This window comes from Epargyreus clarus, unplaced genomic scaffold, assembly GCF_041222505.1.
Source record: "Epargyreus clarus isolate Ecla_fem2 unplaced genomic scaffold, WU_Ecla_fem_2.2 ptg000023l, whole genome shotgun sequence".
Classification (NCBI taxonomy): domain Eukaryota; kingdom Metazoa; phylum Arthropoda; class Insecta; order Lepidoptera; family Hesperiidae; genus Epargyreus; species Epargyreus clarus.
In genome coordinates this window covers 16,061,001-16,087,816 of record NW_027332230.1, presented here as the reverse complement: position 1 = coordinate 16,087,816, position 26,816 = coordinate 16,061,001, and the positions used below count along the sequence as shown (strand labels likewise).

Below are 26,816 nucleotides of genomic sequence, written 5' to 3'. Positions count from 1 at the left end.
AATAAGTTTTAATGTACTAGGACCACATGAATATTTAAGATCGATATTGCCTCAAACTTGACTTAAATGCAGATCCATTCGAAGCATCGCAATAAACGCACAGACGCGTTTGGGGCACTGGTCAAATTGAAACAAACATCAATATACCAGGGGTTCATAACTCCAAAGAAATGGATCCATTCTTCGTAGCATCGCAATAAACGCACAGATGCGTTTGGGGCACGGTCGCGATGAAATAAGTTTTAATGTACTAGGACCACATGAATATTTAAGATCGATATTGCCTCAAACTTGACTTAAATGCAGATCCATTCGAAGCATCGCAATAAACGCACAGACGCGTTTGGGGCACTGGTCAAATTGAAACAAACATCAATATACCAGGGGTTCATAACTCCAAAGAAATGGATCCATTCTTCGTAGCATCGCAATAAACGCACAGACGCGTTTGGGGCACTGGTCGCTTTGAAACAAACATCAATGTACCAGGTGTTCATAACTTCAAAGAAATTGATCCATTCGTAGCATCGCAATAAACGCACAGACGCGTTTGGGGCACTGGTCGCTTTGAAACAAACATCAATGTACCAGGTGTTCATAACTGCAAAGAAATTGATCCATTCGTAGCATTGCAATAAACGCACAGACGCGCTTGAGACACTGGTTACATTTAAACAAACATCAATGTACCAGGACTATATAACTCTATAGTTATTATGATCAATAGTGCCTAAGGCTAAATGCAGTTCTCTCTCGTGTAATCTAGACATCGTTTTGCCTATGCGCTAAGAGGACTCCGGTTGCGTTCCTTTGGAGATCCCGGAGTCCTCTATGCAGCGCCGAGGACGGCCCCCGGGGGGGTTTTAGTGCGGTAAAAGTACCACATAACCTCTGGTTTCCCCCCCCCCCCCCTTAAAAAAGACATCGTTTTGCTTATCAAAGGTTCGGCATTTGACATTTTTTATACTTGCCATTTTTTCAATCTTTGGTTGAAATTGAAATGTTTAAAAATTGAATAAACTGATTATTAAGAAGAGGTGCACGCAAGAAGTTGCAGTTTTTTTGAACGTGGTAGGTAATTATCTGGTAAAGAATTATACTCATACACATGTTAGGAAAACAAAATAAATTACAACATGTGTATTAAATTCATTTTATTTTACAAGCAAATAGTACATTTTTATATATATAGTATAACGAATTGCTTCATATTTGACTCTAATCACTTACAAATTAAAAAAAAAGAACAAAAACGAGAATTGAATAATATACATTTACAAATAACGAGATCATAATTAAAATTTGTTAACAAAAAATAGAACATCATCCTTACATATCTACTTCCTGAGAACTACTGTACCAAGTAGAAAATCCAAATAGTTTTTACAAACAATATTAGAAATGGTAAACTGTTACTGGTTTTGATACAACTATATTGTTGCCTTACCGCATTCGTTAGTTAACCTCACTATCTGGTGGCGTTAAAATATTCAATAAATTATAGAAAGTATTCAAATATACACAACATTTTTTTTATATCTATAACATCACCTATAACATCTTCTTTAATTAAGTGAAGTTTACATTTCTTATTAATGTTAACCATAGATAAGTAATGTTAACCTACATAGTACTGCGTAAACTACCATTAAATATGTTGTATATAACATAAATATTAGCTGACCCGGCAAATGTTGTATTGCCATATAAAAGAATGTTAACGGTGAACAACCCTTATCACTTAGGGGTATGAAAAATAGATAGTAGCCGATTCTCAGACCTACTGAATATGCATATAAAATCTGGTGAAAATCGATAAATCCGTTTCAGAGGAGTACAGTAACAACATTGTGACACGAGAATTTTATATATAAGAGATAATCTTCTATTGTTTACTGTCGCTTCTTCTTCTTCCTTCCCCTCTTCTTCGGCCACTGAAACAAATGCACACAGGTACAATATGCTCCATATTAATTAAATTCGAATAATGCCACCTCCATCTGAAAAATGTTACTTCGCAAAATGCAACTACTTTTTTAATGCTAAATTATGCAGAATATTCATATCTTGTTACAAAACAAAATGATTCCATTAAAATATTTTTGGTGCATTGCTTGCTGCTGATTTATTTTTTTATAACTATGAGGAAATAACAGTCCTGTTCATTCTTCATTTTTACACTTTTAGTTCCTGGTAGGGATATTAAGACCAAATTTTCTGCATAACGACAGGTTATGAATTTTATATCTTTAACCAATTTTTATTCCACCCAATACGAATTTATCCACAGCCAATAAAACCAAAAACAATAATTCCCGAGTCCACACCCACAAGGATGCATACCGAACAACAATATTTTTTCTCATTTTGTGCTGTGGGTAGTTCTTTTTTAATACATATAATTTATATTAAATTTGTATTATTTTGTTAAAATTAAAGAACGATTTTCCAAATAAAAAAAATCGATCCAAAAAATAATAATAGTATTACTAAAAGATTGACAGAATTGACTAAAATTTAACGAAATTTATTCACAATAACATTTAAAAACTTTTTTTTACAAATTATGATGTCCCACAGCAGGGAAAATAAGAAATATTTCAAAAAGTATTACTTTAATAATTTATTAATTCTGTCAGATTCTTATAGATTTTTGAAAATCAATTATATGTGGTACTTTGAGATTTCTTACACATTGGACGTGCACAAAAAATGGATTAATTGACCTACATTAAACCCATATTAGGATACTCTAAAATTCGTAGACCACACTCTGATCACAATTATATAAAATATAAAAAAAATATTCATTTCATTATTAATACTTCAATAATAAAAAAAACAAAATAAACTATATAAAAAATCACTTACTTCAATCGGTCCAGTAGTTTTCATTTAAAAACATACATGCATACATACAATGTATCTTTACATATTCCTTTTTAAAATTTTCCCTTTGATATATTAAGCTTGACACAGTCATAAAATATTATTATTTTTTATTTATGCATATAATATACAAATATCAAATAACATCTTACTTTGAAATTTTCAAACAATATTGACTGTATCAAACCAATAAATCAATATAAGGGTCGGTTCAGTAGTTTTTACATCTGTAATCGGTCCAGGAGTTTCTTGCGATTATGCATATCTAAATCCAATCTACTTGTTAATTTTGATAAAATCTCTTTGTCCAGAAGCTGTCGAACTACAATCCAATTTAAGGTACATACTTGTATGTCCATCAATGTAGCCCACATTTGCACTTTCAAACAGAATTTCTGGATTCTATTTTCACGCTTGAAGTGAATGAATGAATCGGTCAATTTTAAAATAACAGAACAGAAGTAATATTAGCGAAAAGAGTGTACATTCATTATACACTTGAATTACAGGTGACACCCATCTGGTATAAATTTGGAAATTTACGATCAAAATGGAATTAACTGAGAAAATTTCAAGACTGTAGTCGAAAATCTATAACTGGCTAAAAAGAGCATTGAAAGGACTGAGCCACGTGAAGGCAATCGATTGTTTTGACTCAAAAAGTATATGGTATATTCGTGAGCATATCACGCAAGGTACAGTTAGCACCGAGTGGAGCTCCGCCGGTACCTGCTCGGCCGCCGCAGCCGCCGCGCCGCCGCCGCCCAGCTACCAACAACATAGTAAAAACATCATTGTCACACTTGCCTCCAAACCGCTCTAGCAATTTCAAGTAATATCAAAGTTTACTGACCGGGGTCGAACCCGAATCGTCCGGCGCTCCTCCCGCTCCGCTCGAGGCGAGGTGGCTCGCGATGCGTTCTTTACGTGTACGCGTGAGCACTACGCATTGTACGGTTAGCAAACGAATCGCGCCGAAATGTTATTCATTATTCCTTTTACTCGTGAATTACTACTACCGTTTTTTACGTCAACATTTCTATGTGTAACCCGGAATAGAAAACATATATTTTAAGTGTGTTCCGACGTAACCGTTGTGTTTACCCGTTAATTTTGTAATAACCGTACTGTATTGCCCGCGGCTGTGCTCCGCAAACGATTATAAAAAAGGATTTAATTGAAGTTAAATTCTTTTTTATACTTTTTCAAAAACATACATACATACGTACCTATTGCACACATTTATATTCTTGAACAAAAACCCACTTCAGATCGAATGAAGGACATACAAAAATGTTAGCATTTCAATTATTATATTTATAAACGTTCTGTTGTACTCAGAATTATACCCAAAAAAATATTGACTATAAAAATCGTTGAAAGTTACTAATTTTAAACTGATACAGAAAAATTTAGTCTGTCAACTAGCTATCCCACGCCTTTTAATAAGGGAGTTATTTTAATTATCATAAAATAAAACAAAACGTTTCGATCGTAAAGAACTCACTATGCTTCATGTTATGAATTGTGCAAAATCAGTCCAGTAGTACTTAAATATATGCTGATCAATAAGATCAGTATGTAAACATTGTTATTACTCTATTATTAATTTTGTTTTATTGAGTGTGCAATCTCATAACTCTGGTTTCCATTCTAATGCGATCTGCGTTTTACAGTACAACTCATGGGAGGAACTTGAGTCTAACGGTCCTTATAATTAAAACTTAACCATACGTCAGAGTTAGTAAACATTATTTTAAATAATTTCCACGTTGATAGCAATATTTAGAGGCAAGTGTGAATAACATTGACATATTTTAAAAACTTTGTAAGATTACAGTCAATATTTTGTTATTTTCTACTTCTTCTTCTTCTTGACTTGAATCTTGATGACTTCGTTATTTTACTAATTTCAATTAAAATCATTCAATTTAATGCAAATATTTTGAACACTTATACTTAAATTTCATATTTATTTTGCGAAGTTAATAATCAAAAGATTTATTTCCAATTACATAATATTGACTGTATTCTTTTTTTCCTTAAAAGTACACATTATAAATACATAACTAAATTAATGTTATAATTAACAATACAATATTAATAAACATATTAAATTTATGGTATAGTCAATGGTATAACTAATGAAGAGTTGTAATCACGTTGATCTCAGTGTAGTATACAGGGCTTAATATAAATATAAATATAGATATTATTGACAAATTATTATTATTAAGTTAGATAATTACTAATATTATTTATGATTGAATGAAAGTAAATTTGATATGGATGATACATTTTTTGATGAGTCGATTCGGCGTGAAGGAATGAATGATTGTTATTTCTTTATGTCAGGTCGTTTTGATTGTTCATGGAAAGTGTATGAATAAGATTTGCAATATAAGGTAGATAAATAAATGTATAAAACCTTGTTATAAATTTATATATTAGTATGTAAGCTATAATGTAGTCCTGTTATGGTGTTATAAGCAGCGAGTGCAGATTTATTTTATTTTAAGAAGAGTTCATAAATTCGTCTGTGATTTATCGGATATTTGAAATTTTCTGACATGTGAATGATTTATTAAAGTGTAACAATGGTATTGAGCTTGATTATATTGTTCATATTTACTTGGACGTTGTATGTAATCGTATATCTAAAAAGAAACATACAGCTGAATACAGAAAGTCCTCCTTTTTGAAACTGGCTAATTAAATTTAACTCTTTAAAGAATGACTGAACGAATCCATCGTATATATGTGTAGGAGTGACGTACGTGTGATAGTACAATACGTCGTAATCGTAGAACAAAGAAGGATTGGACAAAAATGCGAAATTCACTTTTTATCATATTTGGATAACATATTGTCTAAAAATTATTTCTGAATTACAGAAAAAGAAAACTATGTATTTTAGTTTTCAAATTAATCAGTCGGTATGACGACGGATTTGAAATGAGCTCATAGTAAAACGTTTGTGAATAACTTGAAATGGCTGCCCTGTAAAGTTTGGTATTTGTTAAATCCGACTTTGTTCTACGACTATGACGACATAATGATAATATAACATTATAGTATGGTATTTGTGTCGTGTGTTGTACCTGTAGCGCTCGAGGAGGAGTTTTCTGCCGCGCGACAACCTTCTTGGGCTCGCGCGCCACTTGTCCTTGATGCGGGGTGAAGGCCAGCGGCAGGATGTTGCGGTATCTGTAACATTCAAAATTATATCGCCTTATTATTTTTATAAAAAATTGTGTATTTTTTACTTTTCACTCAATTGGCTACGTCTGGTCCTTCCATGAAAGGGAGGATTTCTTGAAATAATTGCGCGTGGCTAGTCTTAGTGATTGAAGTAGATAACTTTGCGGACTGATGTTGTTGGCTATATTATAAATTTAATTTATTTTTTTAATTATACATATGTTGAGTGCGATACGAAATGCAGTGAAGTTATTTCTCAAAGTTGTTACTATATTAAAATTTTATACTATATTTACAAGAGTAATTATATGAAATATAATAAGTAACTACTAGCTACTTAGTAGTTATATTATGATTATTTAGGAATGACAATTAGAATATATGAGTAAGGATTAAAAATCAATCTCCATTCATACGTCCAGCGTAGGTCAATCCTTGTAGCGACCATGTAGTTTAGCTAACTATAAAACTAGAAATCTATGCATTAGTAGCAGCATTGGCGTAACGCATGGTGTAATCCTTAAGGTTTCAGCGGGCTCCTCAATGCTGCAACTACACGAACTTGTCTAGTTATAATTCCACCAACGAAGAGCTAAGCTAGAACATTAGAACCTGTGTATGGGTAGCAGCACGGGCGCCAGCTTGGGCGGGGTCTTGACGGCGAGCGCCTCGTCGGGCTCCGCGCCGCCCGCCAGCGGCTCCCCGGCGCCCGCGCGCGCGAACAGCAGCGCGTTGCCGCCGTGCTGCGGCTATGTGGGGAAAGGTATACACAACTAGAAAAGATCTGAATTTATACAGATTGAATTGGACCCACCCGCCTTCAGGGCGTTCTCGCGCCCTGCTCGCTTAGTTTAATTTGTCTTATAAGTACGAACCTAACCTAACCAATTCAATACGAAATATTATAAGCTAGGATGAGTATAAATTAGGCCAAACTAGTTTGACCTAAAATCGGGTATTAGCAGGTACACTAAAGACGATATAAAATAACTTAAGATGATTAAAGTTGGTAGAACCCTTTATGGTTCGACTCCGGAGGCACCACCGCCACACCTATTTCTACCTAATAACAGCAGTGTTAAGACTGTTAAGCACTGCTGTGTTCCGGTTTGAAGGGTGTGGTAAGGGAGACAGACTTTTCCGAGGCGTTCCAGCTTAGTCCTCAGGGGTAGCGGCGCATCTGTGGCCGACCTCAGGTAGGAATATCTAATCCTACCTGGGGTTGATTACAGATGTCCATGGGCGGCAGTAGCCACTTACCATCAGGTGGACTGCATGCTCGTCTGCAACTCTTATATTATAAAAAAAAAAAAGTGTAAACAATCTCTTATCAGGGTATAATTTATGTTTGAGAAATGAAATGTGTAATTTATTTATCATATCATCATAATAACGAAACAATTAAAAAAAAAAAGAATAAAATCTCAGACTTACAAAAAGGAAATTAAAAATAAATTACTTTTAATTAGTGTTTCTTCAAATTTGCCATATACATTTCTTCAAGATAACACCTGTTATTAATCTGTTATACCAACCTCATGTTTCAGTACATAATTCCCTGGCAGCAAGCCCTGCAGCTGTGTGAGCGTGCAGTGCAGCGCGCCCACGACGCTGGCCGCCGTGTTGCCGAACGTCTGCTTGAACTGCCCGTAGTTGTACGTCTCGAACGTCACTATGTCGCCCGTCAGCCCGTCCACTCGTACTAACAAGTAAAATTATATATTAGGCAATTTTTTAATTTCATTATAAAGGTTTGAAGGTGGCAGAATCCATTGTGGTTCGACTCCGGCGGCGCCATTTCTGCCTCATAACAGCAGTGTTAAACGCTGTGTTCTGGTTTGAATGTTGCGGTAAAGGAGACATAATTTCGCTGGCGTTCCAGGTTAGTTTTTGGGGGAGCGGCGCATCTGAGACCGAACTCAGGTAGGAATATCTTATCCTTTCTGAGGTTGATTACAGATTTCCATGGGCGGCAGTAGCCACTTACCATAAGGTGGACATAAAGTCCACCTTCCCACCACGCTCGCCTGCTACGCCTATACTATAATAAAACATGTGTAGTTTTACAGTGGAGGCATCAATGCTATACCTATTTTTACCTAATAACAGCAGTGTTAAGCGACTATCACTACTACGACTATCAGGCCACTCTCTAAGTCTGGTTACTGAAAAGACTAGTTTAAAACGACTTTCACATACTTGAATTTTACCTTCCAATTTCATTATCAATTTGGAATACGTATTCACTCACCATTCGCTAGAACAGTGTTCTTGCGTAACATAAGCGCCAGTTGCAACGCCTTAATCTTGTCTTCCGATTGCTCACTGCCACCCAAATCCAACTGGTACTCTAGTATAGGCTCTAGGACTAGTTCATTGGCTTTACCCTGCAAAGGTAATTGTTAAAAAGAGTAAAATTAGAACATAGAAATAATGTATAGGAGAAAAATCAATAAATAAGATTTAATTTGTCTTTTTCGAAGAATCTTGCAAGCGAGTAGAGTGTAATATAAATTACGAGAGCTCGAAAAGGTATTTCGGATCGGATAAAAGAAACGACAGAGAAAAGATTTCAAAGTCTATATAAAAATACGAAAGACAAGATGGAATAATAAATTCGAAGCCTTCATTTTAATGTAGAGTAATCAAAGAAAGTGGGAGCTAAAACCTTACTTTAACTTTGAGTTTATGTTCGCAGTGCACTATGACGTCGATGTTATTAGTAGTCACTCTATCTCGCAATCTCCATTTCTTGAACGACCTCGGCGGCGGGTTCTCGAAAAGCGTTCCTGTTTTTACAGTAAAAGTTTACAGTTTAATTTTAGTAGTTATAGGTGAAAAAACACTACAATGTTTAGATATTCTTGATAAAAAAAATAATAATAAAATATGCCCGAGATGACTAAGGATGCTATTGGTAAGTATGTTTCCAGTAGAAAAAAAATCGAAGTTTCTATATTGATTGTAGTATATGTGGGTAGGTGCGTATTTGTCTCGAGCGCACTGCTGACACTACTCACTCACTACGTCACTGCAGTCATAAGGTGAGTGCGAGTCAGTCTGTGTGCGACCGTCGGCCTGAGCGGACGTGCTGCTGCGTTAGCGACCCAAATAGTATTGCTATCGATAACACAGACATAGATAACACAGTTTATGGTCCAATATCGATTATAATGCGATACAACGCGACTAAACTATGTGCCCGTCAATCTCATAATTAAATACACAATATCAAGCTCACCTTTACATGTACATTCCACTTGTGGCGCACCATTGGTTTCTTCATTAGTATTATCTTCAGAATGATTACTGCTTTTCCTTTCATTCTTCTTGGGCGACTTCTTTGGTGAACTAATTGCAATATCATCACCTATTGCAAAGAATCATTTGATTAATAAAATAAATACGTAGAGAAAACCGAATAGAATGTGGAACGGTGGCAAATTAGTGCCCGTGCCCTTGTGTAATAACTTTATCTTAATGATAAAATTATCTTGGATCACCTTATTATTTGTGTAACAAATCTCAGAGATATAATAGTGTTAACCTTTTTTCTTGCGAATAGCCTACTGGTGCAGAATATATTTTGAGAAAAAAATTCAATACTCAACACCACTAACCTATTTGAGTTAAATATTTAAAAAAATCTAAGGGTCTGTTCACACAGATCGGCTCGGAGAGGAGAGCAGATGTATCTCACGTTGAAAATAAGAGTTTTGAGTAATTGTATTCAGGTTTATTTTTGCATGTGCACTTCTTTTGTCATTAAGAATGTTTGAACGCGCTTCGTGTAAAATAATAAGAGGAGCCGACCGGCTCCGATTGCGTACTTATTCTCCTTCGCGTAGCCGATCGGCTCCGATTGCGATGGCATCTGCTTTCAGATCTTTATCAGACCGGTCTACGTGAAATAGTTAGCGGCTCCACGCCGGTCAATTCTAAGCGTATACGATCCTACATAACCTATCTCCACCTATCCTATCGATCCTATCTACCCAATAAAACAATTCCCACCTGCATCAATCACCATCATGTCATCGTCGCTGGAATCAGAGTCATCTAAGACCTCTTGGAAATTACTGGTATCCTTGTTATCCTTAGTTGCTTGCCTCAAGTTGGGGTTGTCGTACTTTAGCTTAGCTAACTCTGAATCCCTGAAATATTATATTTAAACTTCAGTTATTATAATTAAAATGTTACATTTGTTGTTGAGAAAACAGTTGTTGTTATTTAAAAATTCTCATTTAATAAATTGAAGGTAGCAAATAGCTATCATATTAGCACTTAAATGATTTACAGATATAATTGTTCAAGAGATGATAAGAATTGAAATGGAGAGTAAAATGGAATAAATGAATCATGAATTACATATTTCTTTGCTCATTAAAAACAATATGATTAAACCGCCCATCGTGGCAGAGTGGTCAGCATACAGGTCTGACACGCAAAGGGTTCCGGTTTCGATCCCCGACCAGACAAATATCTAAATGATGAATTAAGATATCTGTTCTGGGTCTGGGTGTTTGTGTATTCGTCTTTGTGTGTGTCCAAGGCACCCACAACACAGAGAATCCTATTGTGGGGCTGTGAGTGTAGCAAGTGTTTAATTAAAAACTTACGGAACTAAAGCAACATCCAGCATGTGTTTGAATGCCTTGTAGTTTCTGATTGGTGCTGGGTCTTTTGAGAGTGAAAATTCATCATTCAACACTATAACATTGCAGGGTTCACCTTCTGGAATATGGATATTTTAATGCAATGGTTTTAGCGGTATGTTGATAATCATTAATATAATACGTTAACTATGTTGTATATTAATCATACTTAAGGTAAGGTAAGTATTTATAAAAAAAAATGTTACAGCAGTTTCGAAAACCCTTATACAGGCCTATGCCTGCTATGTACGTTTGAACAGGTGTACATAGGAGAAGCAGTAGTGGGAAGATGGTAGCTTTATCTATGGGGATTGGATTATCTCTTGAGTAGTAAATTTTTGTTCATAATGGTCCAGCTGGCGCCATCAGTCTCAACGACAGTAAGCGAGATCATCGATAGAACGACAGTGGATGCAGAGCGGCTACACCAAGCACGACAGTGCTACTTCTTGTATAGCACGCGGTGTGCTGCTGTCTTGCCATTGTCAAGGTAGAGTCCGTGCTTTCCAGTTCGCTCTAAATATAGAAACAAGTCGCATCGCAACAGCAAATTTTATCGGGATGCAGACAGCGCGGGCTCCCCCCGGCACCAGTCCACTGCTCGCTCTCGCCTGTGGGTACATAGCTGCGTTAGTATGCCCTTACTGTTGCTACGGAGTATATGCTTGTAATTGTGTACAACTTTAGAGCGGTCTAGAAGTTTGGCGGACTATATCAGTTCCTCCATGTATAATTGACGACCCGCGTTGCGGAGTGGTCACCATACCGGTCTGACGCGCAGAGGGTCTCGGGTTCGATCCCCGGCCAGACAGGTATGTAAATGTTGAATTAAGATGTCTTGATTGGGTATTGGTCTATGTGTGTGTCCACGGCATCCACAACTCAGGTAATCTTAGTGTGGGGCTGACAGTATAGAAAGCGTTTATAATCAGCAGCTTCGGTAGTGCAGGTAGTCCTAACTAAACAGCTACAAGTGTGGAACCTGCGCCGACAGTATCGATGACGGCTAGCGGCAGCGTCCAGCTGCAGTGTCGGCGAAGCAGGCAGCGCTGCACGCCGCACACCCCCTGCTTCATCACCTTACTCTCGGCTGCAACCAACTAAATAGCTACAGCTACAAGCGTACCTGCGCCAACAGTGTCAATGACGGCGAGCGGCAGCGCCCAGCTGCAGTCTCGGCGCAGCAGGCAGCGCAGCGCGGCCTCGCCCGCGACGCAGCGAGCGCCGTGCGCGCCCGCCAGCCGCGCCAGCTCGCGCTGCACGCCGCACAACCCCTGCTCCGTCACCTTGCTCTCGGCTGCAACCAACACACTCACATTGAGGTTGAGGTTCCACTCCGGCTCCACCTACGCCCACCTCATAGTAGTGTTCTGGTTTATAAGGGAGACATCCTCTTCCGACGCGTTCCAGCTTAGTCCTCAGGAGTAGCAGCGCATTTGTGGTCGACCTCAAGCAGACATACCTAATCCTATCTGGGGTTGATTACAGATGTCTATGGGCAGCAGTAGATGCCATAGGCACTTACAATAGGTGCATGTACAGCAAAACATCCTAAGACATAACAATTTATTATTACTATGTTAATTTATGAAATCAGCGTAATAAAATACTTACTTGGCAAAATAAATCGGCAGATATGCCGAGAACAGGGCTCTGGCACAGAAAGAGGCTTCATGATGTTCAATCTAACCTTTATGTCCATAGGACATTCCACTTCAGGCAATTCATTGATATCCACCTATAAAATGGTTTTAATGTGAAAACGGAATTGGAGACGAAATGCGCAATGAATGAATGAAAATAGGTGAACAAAAACTGTGGATCATAAGATATTAAATTAAATCTATAAACTATGATACTAAAAAATACTAAATGATACTAAAAATATAAAAAACATATAATACAAAAAAAGTATGATAAAAATTAACTACACAATGCAATATAATTTTCGCACAACTTAAAGGCACACAGAGACCAAGACTTGAACTCCAAAAAGGCACCACAAATAATGCCTAATAATAACAACGTTGAGAGTTGCTGTTTTCTTTTGAAAGGTGTGGTACGGGCTCTCCCTTTTAAAGTTTGAAATAAAAATAGATAACATTTAATTTGCTTATGAAGCTATAACTTGTGGAAAAGAATTAGTCAATGTTGCATTTCCATTCTTAGTTTCATCTAAAACCGAATGCACTTACAGCAAAGTTATACTTACAGTAATCAAATCCTTTACATATGTCAATTCAAACGCAGTAGCTCTTGTGGCCTCCAATTGTATCTGAGCAGCCATTCGGAGGTTCTTCGTAAAGCCTTGTATCTCTAATGCCTTAATCTTTGTGCAAGCCTCATAGATAGATTCCACACGAGGCTTTGGCCTGAGTGCGCGCCTGCAGTGGTCACTGGCCCACACCAGCTTTGCCCATTCTATGAATTCTTTTTGTTCTTGCTCATAATACTCTTTCAAGTCCTACAAGTAATGTTTTATTAATGGTATTGCATAGTTGTCGATAATGATAACTGGAGTGAATGAACACACACAAATGTACGCACCAATATACATAAACACACACATAAATAACAAAACATACAAGTACCAAGCATTACCATATGTTATTATAAATTTTTAAGTTTCTCATTTTAAGTGACAATTTATTATGGTTGTATGTCTTATGAGAAATAAAAATTTAAACCTAAGTAAAACCTCAAGATAACCTGTAATACAAGAAATGTTTTGAAGCTACCTCTATTTCTACTAGTAATTGTCTGGTTTGATCTTGTTTTAAAAGTGTGGCAAAGGAGATACTGGACAGCAATGGCCACTCATCAGTAGGTGGAGTGCACGATTGTTTCCTGCTCCTATATTATAAAACGGGGGTGTAAATTAGATAGAGCTGTAGAACACCTTTTTCAGTCTAAGCTACATTGTATAACAAATTCCGATGCAAGTCAATTACGAATATTTTTCTATTAATCCGCTTACATTCACTCACCTCATACACGTGAAAGTCTACTTTGCTGGGTTTCTGTATTCTTGACGAGGTGTCCAATGGCAAATAATGTGGGTATTCACTGCAGATAACTCTAAGGCATTGCTGGTGCTGTTGTGGAGTGAGCTTTGACAGTTTCAGGTAACGAGGTATTGGGTACAGACCCGGCACATATAACCTCATATGGTCGTCATTCTGTAAGTAATGTACACATTGTTTATTATCATATATATATTTTGCATAACACACTATGCATATTAAAAAAGTTCTCAAAGGCATGTTAAGTCTGTCAATATGCATTTGGCCAGAATGGTGGGCTATGGCTTAATCCTAAACATTCTGTGAGGAAACCTAGCAATGGAACAGTAATTGTTCGATGATACTGTGTATAAATATATGTTGAATTTTGTACCAAATTTACTGTATATATAAATATATAGGTATCACATTTTTATCAATAAGTAGTGTAAAACTACTTTTGAATAAAGAAAAAAAAGAAGTCTCAGGCTGTAGCGCGCCCTTCCCTATTTTTCTTGTATAATCTGTGCTTCCTTCCGTATTTTCAAATTTCGCGCATAATAACTACCAATGAGAGAGCTCCCTGCCCACGCACACACCTTCCAACCGCGTCTCGCACCTCACCCCCCCCTCTCTCTTGATGCCTAGCAATTGAGCGGTCACGTTTTAATCTCGATTTTCGAATAAAACCATTTTTGTTAAACCAAACCCCTACAAGGCTAATTTCAGGGTAAATTTTCATAACAGCCTGGCTCAGCAAGATTAAGGTTTAGTCCAGCTGCTACACTGTACTGGTGTCAAATCCAACAACTATAAACATCTTTGAGATATTTTTTTACAGAATTCAAAGGCATGCCAGATTTCTCATGACATTTTCCTTTACTGTCAAACCAAGTTACAGTTAATTTCCAATATAATGTTTGTATTTACTTCTTGTGCTTTTTTAAACACTTCATCCCAATTAATCTTGGCAGGTCTATTATCATCTTCCTCATCGCTGGATATCAAAGGGTCATGGAACTTGTTGCGAAGGATCCTCTCCGTCACTGAATTGTCCAAATCTTCCGGTTTGATGAAGTATTCTTCTGACTCCCTATAACTCCTAAAAATTCAAGAATTTGTGAAATGAATTTATTTATTGCTGAAATTTTCATTACTATTACAATATATCTTAGGTCTCTTTCCTATATCAGTATATTTCCTATATTTATTAGCAAATTATCATTATTATACATTTTCATTATATGGTTTAGAATTATAGATACCTACAATATCAGGATAAATATTTCTTTTTAAAACTACAAGGCTTGCGATGGTAATCGTTTTTAAAAAGAGGCTGTTTTGGGTCCAGCTTAAGACTTTCAGCAGCCTTTTCAGCTCAGTCAGTTAAATCTAAACATAGAGTCTTCAGATGAATCTAAGTTTTATGATGAGAAGTGTAAATGAGTAAATCAGATGTAATTGTTTGGGATATGATAACTCTAGTTAGATAGAATCAAGGCACTGAGAACATATTTTCTTTTACTAGTTAACCTAGTGCAATAAAATAACAAGCGCAATTCCGTCGAGATATTCAATAACAGAGTTTAAGTAGAGTAAAAACAGAGTTTATTATGTTATCTACATGTATAAAGAGAGCTTACCAATCAAAGTTTATTATATGGTCCATCATCTTTACTGAGTATTCGCACTGATTTATTTCTTCTTACCGGCTAAAACTTTACTCAATTCAATGCAAAATTGAAGAACAGAAAACAAAAATCGCCATTAACACGCGCACTTCGATAAAGTAACATCATTTTAGTACATATTTGAGCAATACACCAAATTTATGTATTTTTTATATCAAGCATAGGTTAGGAACGTTATAAATTATTTAATTTAACTTAATTTGCGCCTTGATTAACACAAATTTAATCAAATAAACAAAAAGAATGTGAGTTCGAGTTGCAAAACCAGCAAATAATAATAAGTTATTAAGTTATGTTTATTTTATTTTCACCGGCGTAACGCGTTGACTTCTTGTATTTTAGCCTAAGGCCTTATGTTCGCCGAGTATAAACGAGTAGACGCGAATACCGGTAGTATAAACATAGTATTGTCTCGAAGCACCGCCGTTCTACGCAGGCTATAGGTAGATTTTCAGCGAGAACCAAATGATTTCGCGATTATTATTGTTTAGTGACTTACTCGGCCGATTATTCGCGAGTATAAAAATTAGGCATTACACATTTTATGTGTGTAGTGATCATTATTATTTTGTACATGAAAGTGAAAAATTTTAAAGTTTCCTTTTTCAGAAACCGCTACACGCAAATATTAGTTTACATTATTGGTCTTTGATAAGTAAGGTATACGAGTCATAAAAATGTTCATCATAAGCAGCATAAGATACATATTTCTTTATTGCTTTATACAAACTTACATCGAACATACATTTATTCTACAACTGTATTTTTTAGTGACGGCAACAGGGATAATGTCGTGTACACAAATAAAAAGGATTTGTAAAGTTTTTTATTGTACAATAAAATATACATAGTCTAGGAGTACAATATCATAAATCAAAATTACTAAGCATTCTGCAGCTTTGTTGGTAAACAAGACTTCGTTATTTTTTGAGGTAATCAAAGAAAATAACAAAAAATTGAAATGGGCCATAAAGGCTATGGTGTCTTAAATTATATTTTTGAAATATATAAAAGTGTACATTTCTTTTTAAAAGTGATGCAATAAATTTTAAATAAATATTGCAAGGGCTTTACTGAAGAAATGTTGCAAGTATTACTATAAATATTGAATATTTGTTGTCTTTATTTAATAGTATAACTAGTAATTTCCAATAGCAGTTATAGCTTATTCCACAGCCGTTATATCTGGTAGTCGTTGGGATCATAGAGCTCCGAAAGTAGACGGTATATGTATGATGGTGAACTGCCTCCTCTGTGGACAAAATTTTTATTAAATATACAGGGTGAATTTTTAAAACGGGCCTTCAGGGCCAAATCCGAAACTATAAGGATTAACGAAAAATGCTGAAAGGAGTTACGAGGCCGATTTTGATAAAAACTAAAACTGCATCGTTACTTTTTTAAAATAACTTTTTCCCTAGCCGGGAATCGAACGAGTTCATTTTGAAAAAAAATGAACCCTCTATATTATTCCACTATCTGATAGTGTTGCTTATAAGCATCAAATTCTGGGACTCCTTTCAGCATTTTTCGCTAATCCTTATAGTTTCGGACTTGGCCCTGAAGGCCCGTTTTAAAAATTCACCCTGTATAATAACTAAAAATGGATAAGTTTGGTTTTTTATGTTATTCAAATAACAATTCAATAACGGGTTAGTTTGCAATTCGGACTCAAATTCGGGGAGTCTTTCTCGGACGCATCTTTGACTTTTTAAAGTTATGTATAAATTAGAAATGAATTATAACTTGCTCAAACGGAATTGCACGTCTGAAAGTTATGAAATAAGTGTGTGTGAAGTCTACCAATTCGCACCCAGCTAGCGTGGTGCACTACTGTCCAAACTCCACTATTAGGGGTGACCGGTGCCCAGCAGTGGGTCAGTAACGGCTGACGACGACATAATAATGTATTAGATAATTTCAAAATTGCTTACAGATTAGTGATGAATAGGGTGACGTGGTCGGGTGGCACAAAGTCGTACAGTGGCGTATACACGTGCGCCTCCGCGCTTTCTGCAGTTCTGTAATTAGAAGGTTAGATTCATTCATTCATTCAAATTTGACAATTTCTGGCAACTAGAAGTCGTCAAATTTCAGTTTTTTGGTAGGATAGATTGATTATAATGGCTGCTTTGTATATAGTATATGGTATGTATTAGTATGTAGTATATTTTTTTGTATCACAGTGTAATGCAGGTGAAAACGAGACGGGCTAGTATATTAGAGCTTATATCTCACTCGTAGGGCAGCGCGCAGTGCGGCGGCGCCAGCGCGATGAGGCGGTGCCGCTCGCTGGCCTGCAGCGGGCACAGCTTGTGCAGGGGCGCTAGCACTATCACCTGGAATGTTCATATTTATTAATTTCTATTTGTCTTTATGGGTGAAAGTCAGTGCACAATATATTTTGTGAATTTAATTTGGAAACAAATGAAAATATTCTGACAAAAATAAATACGGAGTAAGACATGAGATTCTTAAATAAAAGAATGTATCTTTAATAAAAATTATAATTTGTCCTAAAATATACACCATGTACATATAAGTAATATCTTAGTATCTCATTTAAAGTGTCATTCTTTTTTTTACCTTTGGGCCACTGTACAAGTATTTATACACAGTTTCAAGTTTGTTTTTGATTTTACATATAAAGACTTGTTTTCAATATCCACAAAAATATTCCATACTACCGTACATATATCAACCGCATGCTCCGTTATTCAACTTGATATCTATTTCTTAAATATTATGCATATTTTAAGATACCGATTGCACTGTCCAAAAACTAATACGACATTTAATAAGGCATAGCCCCTTAGGGTCGTTACGTGTAACTTCCTACTATACTCACGGGCACGTTGTAGTGCTTGGCGGCGGTGGTGACGGCGTGCAGCCCCGCCGCGCCCAGCGCCGCGCCGCCCGCCATCGCCGCGCGGCACCCCACTATCACCTGACACAAATCTTGTTAGTTCAAGGCTTATAAGTTATACATTATCAGACCTTTAGGGAATAAATTCAAATTCAACTCCCATACAAGATTTCTTACTTCCACACCATTGTTTTAAGCTATATTTTGTAGCATTATACGAAATACTACCGAAATTTGTAAGCCTATTTAATTAGTAAATTTTGTGTTTTTTTATATACCTCTTAAATAATAAAAATGCATAAATAATTATAATATCGTTATCAGTCTAATTCTGATGTGTATGTTACCTTGTTGACCCGACACATGAGCCCGGCGACCGCGGCCGCGCTCACCAGAGTCACCGACACCCCCGCCGTACTCAGCCGAACTGCCATCGCGTGACTCTGCAAAAAATTGCAACACATTTAAACATAGTTATTTAAAAACCAAAAATATCTGGCAACATTATTTACCAAAATATAAGTAGATAATAGATGAGTTATTATTAATTATTATTCACACTCATAAAAACTCCTCCTTGAATATCCACAAAACTTATTTTACGAGCAAGAAAGACTCACTTCGTGTAAATTAAATATTCAGAGTTAAGTATATGAGTACAAGCGTGCTTATAGTCGTCTGACCCCTTACACACGTATATACAAGCACGCACTAAGCTACTCGCATTAATGTGTACAATAAATCTCGCGCGCATTAGGCCTCTTTCACATATACACTAACCTCGTGCGCGTCGGGCCCCTCAGCGAGCAGCAGGCGGCAGCGCGGCGCCGCGCGCATGAACCGCTCGAGCAGTGCGCCCGCGCCGTACGTGAGGACGACCTCGTCGCCGCGCACGTGCTCGCGCGCCTGGCCCACTATCGACGACGTGCTCGACTCCAGCTCCGCGCGTAGCTGCATCATATAGATATTATTATTAAGCCCGCTCCACATTCTCACGACATTCTCGCGAGAATGTGGAGCGGGCTATAGACACAGTTCAGATTCGTTCGATCGAAATTGCGATCCTACGGAGTGGCAGGGCCTCAATAAGAGGGTCGCGAAGCCGCAATCAAAAGAAGAAAAAATACATATTATAAACTTGAAAAATATATTTTTACAAGTACGATTTTTAATTAACGCCAGTCTCAATAAAAAAATTAACATAATTCAAATTACAAGGCACAAATTGTTCCGATTAATTCAAATTACATCAAATTTCTAAAATAAAATAATAAGTATACAGCAACCCTGCTGCAACAAATGCTATAGAAAATTGTAACTATACCTCGGCGATCTGGTCCCGGATGGGTTCCCGGAGATCATGTGCGGAGGAGCCTAGCGTGGCGCGGCGGCTGGGCGCGGCCAGCACCAACCGCTGTAAGGATTCGCCCGCTCCCTCGCCACTCTGTGAACAATTATATTCAAAATGAAAGCACTTTATATATTTTTAGTCATAACAATAAATAATGCTGTCTTAATAATAAATACGAGTAGCTAGATTTCAAGTGTTATCCGAATTTCAAAATATATGCTGTTGATCGTCTGGGGCAAGAAGTTATAGAGGTCTAAAAAAACCCTCTCGACAGTCAAACAAATGCTGTATTCAGACCTAAGCGCTGTGGAAAAAGGTGTATAGATCTAGTAATTATTTGACTGATAAATTGTTTGGCCTGAAATAGCTCCAGTTTCACAAGCTTCATTAACATAAGCTGATATTGTATTTTTCAAGAGGGGTGTTACTGTATTGTTTCTGCTCCATAACAAAACATTGATATAGACTTTAGGTGATGGTTGACATACCTGGTTAACATGAGCACGCTGCTCATCCCGTATAGCTCTCAGAACGCGTCGCACCACATTGGCGGCGGGTAAAGCGGCCGGCAACGCACGTGTCAGCCGCCGTCCGCACGCGCGGACTGAACCGATCAGGGACCTGGTAGACCCACCATATGTTACATTATAACATGTGGTGCAACTCAGGCGGCACCACCGCCACACCTATTTCTATCTAACATCAGGGTTATGCGCTGCTGTGTTCTGGTTTGAGGGGTGTGGTAAGGGGGACATACTTTTCTGAGGCATTCCAGATTAGTCCTCAGGGGTAGCGGCGCATCTGTGGCCGACCTCAGGTAGGAATATCTAATCCTATCTGGGGTTGATTAAAGATGTCCAAGGGCGGCAGTAAATCCCAAACTATAAGGATTAGCGAAAAATGCTGAAAGGAGTTACGAGGCCGATATTATGGAAACTAAATCCACCCACATCATTACTTTTTCAAAATATCTTTTCCATCATCAATGAAACGAGTTCATTTTGATAATAATACACCCTCTATATTATACTACTATCTGATAGTGTTGTTTATAAGAATCAAATTCTGGGAAGTAATGATAAATTAGAAATGACAAAGTAGACTTAGAAAAGTACATAAAATGCCTTATTTGTGATATGTTTTTGTAATTTGCTACAAGCACTTTGTGTAACTAATTTGTGTATTTTGATAGAAGGAAATAATCTTACACATATAAAAAGAATGATGACACAGTTGGAAAGTGACTAAATATTTTGAATCTTCACCTATTTGCATAAAAATCACTTAATGGATTATAGTAGTATAATTTATGATTATTATAACAACTATATAACAAATTAAACAGTGAACTAATATAAACTGACATATCACATTTATATAAATTCTTGATGAATCATAAGGAAAAAGTTAAAAGTCAGTGTTACATACAATTTGCATCATAATTTCTACTCTTTTCCATTGTAAAAGAAATATATCATACATCATATCATACTTACAAGGCAGTAGTGTTTTGTGCATCACTTATGATCTGCTCCAGAAGGTCCACCGTAGCCATGGCTATTTTGTTGGATCCATGTATTTTCCTACAAACATTTTTTTAGTTACATTGAAAAATCTAAAACATTGAAAATATTTATACAAGTATATACTTTTTATAGACAGTTTATGGCTTACTGTTAGCAAAAGGGCATGATATCTAGATTAGGGTTATACTGTAATTCTTATAGCCAATTCAAAATAAAACAGTTACATCCAAATATGCAATTAAAAGCAGTTTCCTTAATATGTACTATTAAACATCATATTGTTTATGCTCAATGCAGCTTTTTACAATACTATGATAGTGACGTCTCTATATTACCATTGCCAATAAGTCTCCTTCCATATGTCCCATAGTTTTCTAAAGACAAGCTATTATTGTTTAAAGTGTAACTTGATTTTATCGTTATTCACCTTTAACACGATAGAGGCTACCCTAGTCACTTGTCTCTCAATTACAAATATTTAACTTTGTTAGATCTTATACTTATCTTAGCTTAGCCATAAAAACTAATGGGACAACATAATGGAATGTAACTGGCGAATATCTAAAGTAAATATTATTTAACCAAAAGGTAGATTCTAGCCCTGTATTTTGGCTCTACTTGGGCAATTTGTAGCTAGTTTATTTATAAATTTTGTTGATAAAGGATGTGTAAATAGTCCAATGCTAAGGTCTGCAATAAATAGTTGCCACGACTTACCCACTGCGGACATCCGAGACGAATTTCACAATGTTTTCCAGAGATTTCTCATCTAATTCTTTAACTATACCTTCTGATGGGGCCATTGTATTGACCTTCCCTTCTTATGTGAAAGTAATTAGTATTTTGTAGATTCTAACGAAGTTACCAAAGTCAAGTTACCAAAATCACACAAACATAACCTACAATGTAAGTGTCAACTGTCAATAAGACATGTTGACGTTTGTGGTTTAGTAGTATCATAAAATTCAACGCATTAAATTCTAGGATTTTAGTCACTTTAAAAATAACTTATCATGTACGGATATATACAGCTAATATAACTTATTTATATTGTTCATATTTTTTAAACAAAACAAAATACATTTTACTATCAGTAATAGAACAGAAAATTACGAAGGCAGGACTGCCATTACCTGATTAACCGATGCCGAATAAAAAGTTCAAAAAGCTAAATAATTTGAGCGGAAGCAAAAGTACACTGCTTTTATATAAAACCACTTACATTCATAAGTAATCATCATCATAATAATCCCCTAATTGATGGGTGTCTGAGTTTCTCTTAGAAGAAATAGGTAGTAGTGCACCATGTTGGCTAAATGTAGGTTGGTGGATGTCATGCCCCTTCACTTGCAATATTATTTATCATTAATATTTATAGTGATTCATTAGTGTTTACTTAATCACTTGCGTTAATAATGGATATCTCCAAAAAATCATCTCACTGGGATTTTAATTCTAGATTCCATGTCAAGTATTCAGTAAACATGCCATTAGTTTCCTCTGATGAACATAAATAAGATTAAAGTTAAAATATTTTATGTGATTTGGAGTGCCTAAGATTGCTGTAGTCTTAATTTTATAGACACTCATAAAGAAATAAAGTAACAACTTTAATAAGATTTAAATATTAAACAAATTAAAATTATTATACCTCTCGAACATTTCGGGATTTCCATTAAGGATTTGTGCCTATTTTTCGAGTAGCGCGCGAGGAATTTGGAAAGATAGATCACTCAGGTAGGCATTAAACAGAATCCCTGATTTTAAAACCTTACCTTTGTTCCCGTCACGGCAAAGATTACGGACTACGTACACCTGTCCCTCTGGCTTTGGGTTTGACAGGTTTTTTATTGGATTCCCGCTTCCCCATTCAATAAGTTCGGTCCGCATTACCTTGTTAACTGATCCGTGAAATGTTTTATCCGTAACGCGAGGTATGAGATGTGACAGACTCAATTACGAGTTTGTTAATGCTAGCCTCGCCTAAAGTTTGCTTGTTAGAAATGTGGATATCTTTTTTGAAGTTCTTCAATTACATCGACGACATCACATGCTACTTACTTCCAAATCGAAGTTAAACATAAAACATCTTCATAATATCAGCATTTTTTTTATATTTGAAATAAAAAATGCAAAGTACAAAACAGAGCGAATACAGTACAGTGATATAAACAACTATATTCATTTAGCTACTTTCGTACCGACTTATAAGATCATCTCATCTTTTGTGACCCAAATTACTTGAGAATTGACTTAACCAACATGTACTTAAGTGTATATTTTTTTTTACATAACAATATAGTCACAATTGCGCCAAGTCAATTTATCGAACAAATACATGAAAATTTATAAATCCTTGGTTAATAATAAAAGTGTTGTTTATCACAGTATAAATATCAATCTTTATCGGAATTATCGTAGGCAATTTTATTTTTTAAAATATGCATACTTTTCTCGTCTATTTTCATCAAACAAATACATACCGCATGAAGGATGAATCTAGGTATAAGAGTTTTCATTGACCCCGTTAAAAAGAATATGTCGAACGCAAACCAAAATTAATAACCTCCCTTCACTTAACAAAGGTTCGCACCCGGAGGCCATTCTGCATCTGTTAGGGACATATCCTCCAATTAATTAATAATTAAGGGACACTCTATTATCCTCTCATTTGGGCGGCACCTTCAGCTATTGTGTATGAGAAACACTTAGAATTTCGCTATAGTGTTGTTTCGACAACTTCCTAATAATTTGACTTATTTATAAACTCAAATGCCTTTTTACTAGCTTAGTGATGTCATTTTAAATTCATTATGGCGCTTAATAATGATGGACCTATTAATCTTTATGTACCTATGGGCGGTGAGGCATTTTATAATATATAATATTCATTTTTATCATGTTAATTTTGATTGTCAATGTGGAATTAATATTTAGATTAAAATATGGACGACTTCCGGTAGTACTTCAAAATACTAATACTAACTTTGTTAGTCATACCAAATAAATTATATAAATTATAATAATATTAAAATATTTATTCTCGTATTTTTAAAACAATGTTTTCAATATAATGTTATTTTATTAATAGTTAAATTTATTGTGAATCACGTCACTTGTTATAACAAAACAAGTGATGTGAGAGGGTAGTTCTTAGGCTGTTTGTCACTTGAGTAGTATTTAAGTCCACGCGCTGGTAGTGCGTAGTTCATTCGCATTTAATAAGTCGTGTAAGCCGTTACTCTGCCCGAATTATAAATAAAAGTGAATAAACTTGATTTTCATATTAAAGTCGTTTCGTTCAGTTTATTAATAAAGTGCGGTAGTGGGATATCGCCGACATACCCTATGCGGCTCAAATGAAGGGTGGAAGACTACGAACAAAATTCAAAACTTTTCAAAACTATAAATGTTTGTGATTAGATTGTGAAGACGTCTTATAAATATAGTAACAGGTACTGTGTTCTGCTTTAAAACTTGTCCAAAACCACAGACCTGTATTTGTAAAGGTCTGTGTCCAAAATATTGTTGTCATAAGGTGCTGCCATCATGTGTGCAGCAGTTGAACTACGAATAGTTTTATTGTTTCTCAAGTAATCTTATGTAGGTAACACATTGGGCAAATTAGTTAATCCAGTACCTAGAATAAATTAATGATCTATGTAAAAAAATAAATAACCATCTAAACAAATATAAACATTAGTAATTAAAATTAGAATCTTCCTTACATTTATCCAGATTACAACCAGTTGAGTTTGCATTTTCTGAAAAGTAGGAAAATTACAAATGAAACCGCAAAAAACCCGCATTCCAATCTGCAGAGGCGTCAGAAATCTGCCACGGGTGTGTGCCATTACCTTAAATTCGCTAACCCGCTCAAGTGTTACGTAGGTCGATTCGACTCGAGATTAATTTGCATTCACCGCGAACGCTTCCGATTCTCTATTATGTAACGTACATTTTTTTCGTCGCTTGAGACTGAATTGCCTTCGCATTCCATCGCCGGCTTGTTGTGAAAGTTGCTCTTGCTGACCCACACGTACCGCGAAGTGTACAGGGTGGTTTGAAAACTCGTCGATCCGTGAAGCTGCCAAGTGGCAGTTAGGGTAGCGGCTTTGATACAGTTGTCGGATGTACCGCTCCAATTGACGCGGGGCGAGAAAAAGAAAATCGCGCCTTACGCAGCGGCCCGTCCGTTCGCCAGACATTTCGACAGATCCCTGATTGGGTTCCGTATTTCTGCGTTGCACAGACAAAAGCGGAAAGAACCAGCCTGGCTGGAATGAGAATTGTGTTTCTGTTCCCGTTACTAATTTCAATTGGTTTTCTCTGCTGAATCTGCCCTTGTTTTACGAGTGGTGGTGCTTTTAAAGCTTTACGGGAGACAATGTCTGATTGGACAACGCGGCTGTCTTTTGTAAACGTGAATTCGTCCCAATTTTACGCCGCCAAATTAGTTTCCAATTAACTTTACCGATGTTTCGCTTTTGAGACGCGGTGGATGTGGTACTCGAATTATAGATTGCGCAAGTCACAAAGGCTGATTAAAACTTCAGTTCATTGTCAATTGATGACAAATAAGGAATTTAATGAAGATGACATCATGAATCTTACCTTATTTTTTTTTATGTCAATGTGAACATAATAGCATGATTTCAATTTCAATCTTATAGCAATCCAGGTTTTGTTCATAGTTTATGATATGAATGCCACTACTGGGCGTGGATGCATCCCCTGACACCTAAGGATAAGTATTTGATGCTCCAATAAACTGCACTGGAAAGTGTTGTTGTGGGCGGTACTAATACTAATTACTAGTCAACTCAAGTCCAATATCTTCATACGGTCCTTAATGTCTAGGAAAAGGCTTACGACTACTTTCACAGGATAACGAGCAGGATAAAAGCCTTAACGTGCTTTCAAAGCATTTTGCAGACGGATTCTTCAAATTTTATCTTTTCAAAACTCTAGACGTAAAGTTTAAACGACAAGGAACTAAGCTCGACACTTTTCGTGTATGTAATCGTTCACCGCGACGCGCGGCAAGTTTTGAGAATTCCCTCAAATCCCCAAAGCGGGATTGGCTGGTGTTACAGGTGTCATACGAGTTGCCGGTCTCTGGATGCTTTTATTGATCTTTCTTCCAAGTTTCTACATGGAACGTTTGGGCCACTTTTGTTTCTGTAATTTTTTTGTTTATTGTTTGTTTCAGTAGAATTAAAGTGTTTGTTTAGTAGGTCCTATTTTACGGATTAATCTTGAGAACCAATTATTTTTAATCCTTTGAACTGAATTGTAGTTATTCCTAAGTTTACTATCGCACATATTTCATAGAACTCATTACACACAATTTACTGAGTACCTAAGTAGTATTTACTTGTAGAGTGATCATAAAATACCTACCCACTTCAGCTATCTGTAATCTTTAGTAAATCCTATATTTGTATGTGAAACAACGAAGATATCATTCGAGAAATGGCGCAAAGTTTAAAGAAATTGAACACGATCTGCGGATCGGTCGCATACGTTGGCTACTACTCTTCCATTATTTTGAAAAGTTTTCAACTCAGGGGAACATGACGTCAGGGAGGATAGATGACGACATCGCGTGACTACTTTCTAACGCTCATTATTA

General features: G+C 36.3%; 2 protein-coding genes across 3 annotated transcripts; both read right to left on the bottom strand.

Annotated features, from left to right (window-relative positions):
* Positions 1-1,551: 1,551 nt before the first annotated feature.
* On the bottom strand, positions 1,552-15,715 carry LOC140751933 (uncharacterized). Of its 2 annotated transcripts, XM_073086048.1 has the most exons (16): positions 15,391-15,715; positions 14,678-14,849; positions 13,733-13,924; positions 12,958-13,209; positions 12,360-12,483; positions 11,872-12,042; positions 10,710-10,824; positions 10,105-10,244; positions 9,332-9,460; positions 8,764-8,879; positions 8,342-8,477; positions 7,626-7,792; positions 6,703-6,839; positions 5,991-6,096; positions 3,619-3,657; positions 1,552-1,934 (listed from the first exon to the last, which is right to left on the bottom strand). In XM_073086048.1, the coding sequence occupies exons 1-16, from the start codon at positions 15,417-15,419 to the stop codon at positions 1,893-1,895; spliced, it is 2,067 nt and encodes a 688-aa protein (XP_072942149.1). In that variant the 5' UTR covers positions 15,420-15,715; the 3' UTR covers positions 1,552-1,892. The 2 variants fall into 2 exon arrangements, with proteins under 2 accessions (XP_072942149.1, XP_072942150.1); XM_073086049.1 differs by lacking the exon at positions 3,619-3,657.
* A 531-nt stretch (positions 15,716-16,246) lies between these two features.
* eIF2Bbeta (eukaryotic translation initiation factor 2B subunit beta) lies at positions 16,247-22,110 on the bottom strand. The gene is made up of 10 exons (XM_073085842.1): positions 21,899-22,110; positions 21,152-21,238; positions 20,144-20,276; positions 19,629-19,748; positions 19,085-19,255; positions 18,652-18,747; positions 18,287-18,385; positions 17,677-17,777; positions 17,373-17,459; positions 16,247-16,690 (listed from the first exon to the last, which is right to left on the bottom strand). Exons 1-10 carry the CDS (start codon positions 21,982-21,984, stop codon positions 16,618-16,620), a joined length of 1,053 nt encoding a protein of 350 aa, XP_072941943.1. The 5' UTR covers positions 21,985-22,110; the 3' UTR covers positions 16,247-16,617.
* Between the last annotated feature and the right edge of the window lie 4,706 nt (positions 22,111-26,816).

Coding starts and splice junctions, on each gene's coding strand:
- LOC140751933 (XM_073086048.1), bottom strand. CDS start 15,419: ATGATGGACCATATAATAAACTTTGATTG. Junction 9,461..10,104: donor CATGATGGTGATTGATGCAG/GTGGGAATTGTT, acceptor TCTTTGCAATAG/GTGATGATATTGCAATTAGT. Junction 6,840..7,625: donor ATTATGTACTGAAACATGAG/GTTGGTATAACA, acceptor TTCCCCACATAG/CCGCAGCACGGCGGCAACGC.
- eIF2Bbeta (XM_073085842.1), bottom strand. CDS start 21,984: ATGGCCCCATCAGAAGGTATAGTTAAAGAATTAGATGAGAAATCTCTG. Junction 21,239..21,898: donor GTCTCGGATGTCCGCAGTGG/GTAAGTCGTGGC, acceptor AAATGTTTGTAG/GAAAATACATGGATCCAACA. Junction 17,778..18,286: donor CCAAGCACTACAACGTGCCC/GTGAGTATAGTA, acceptor TGAACATTCCAG/GTGATAGTGCTAGCGCCCCT.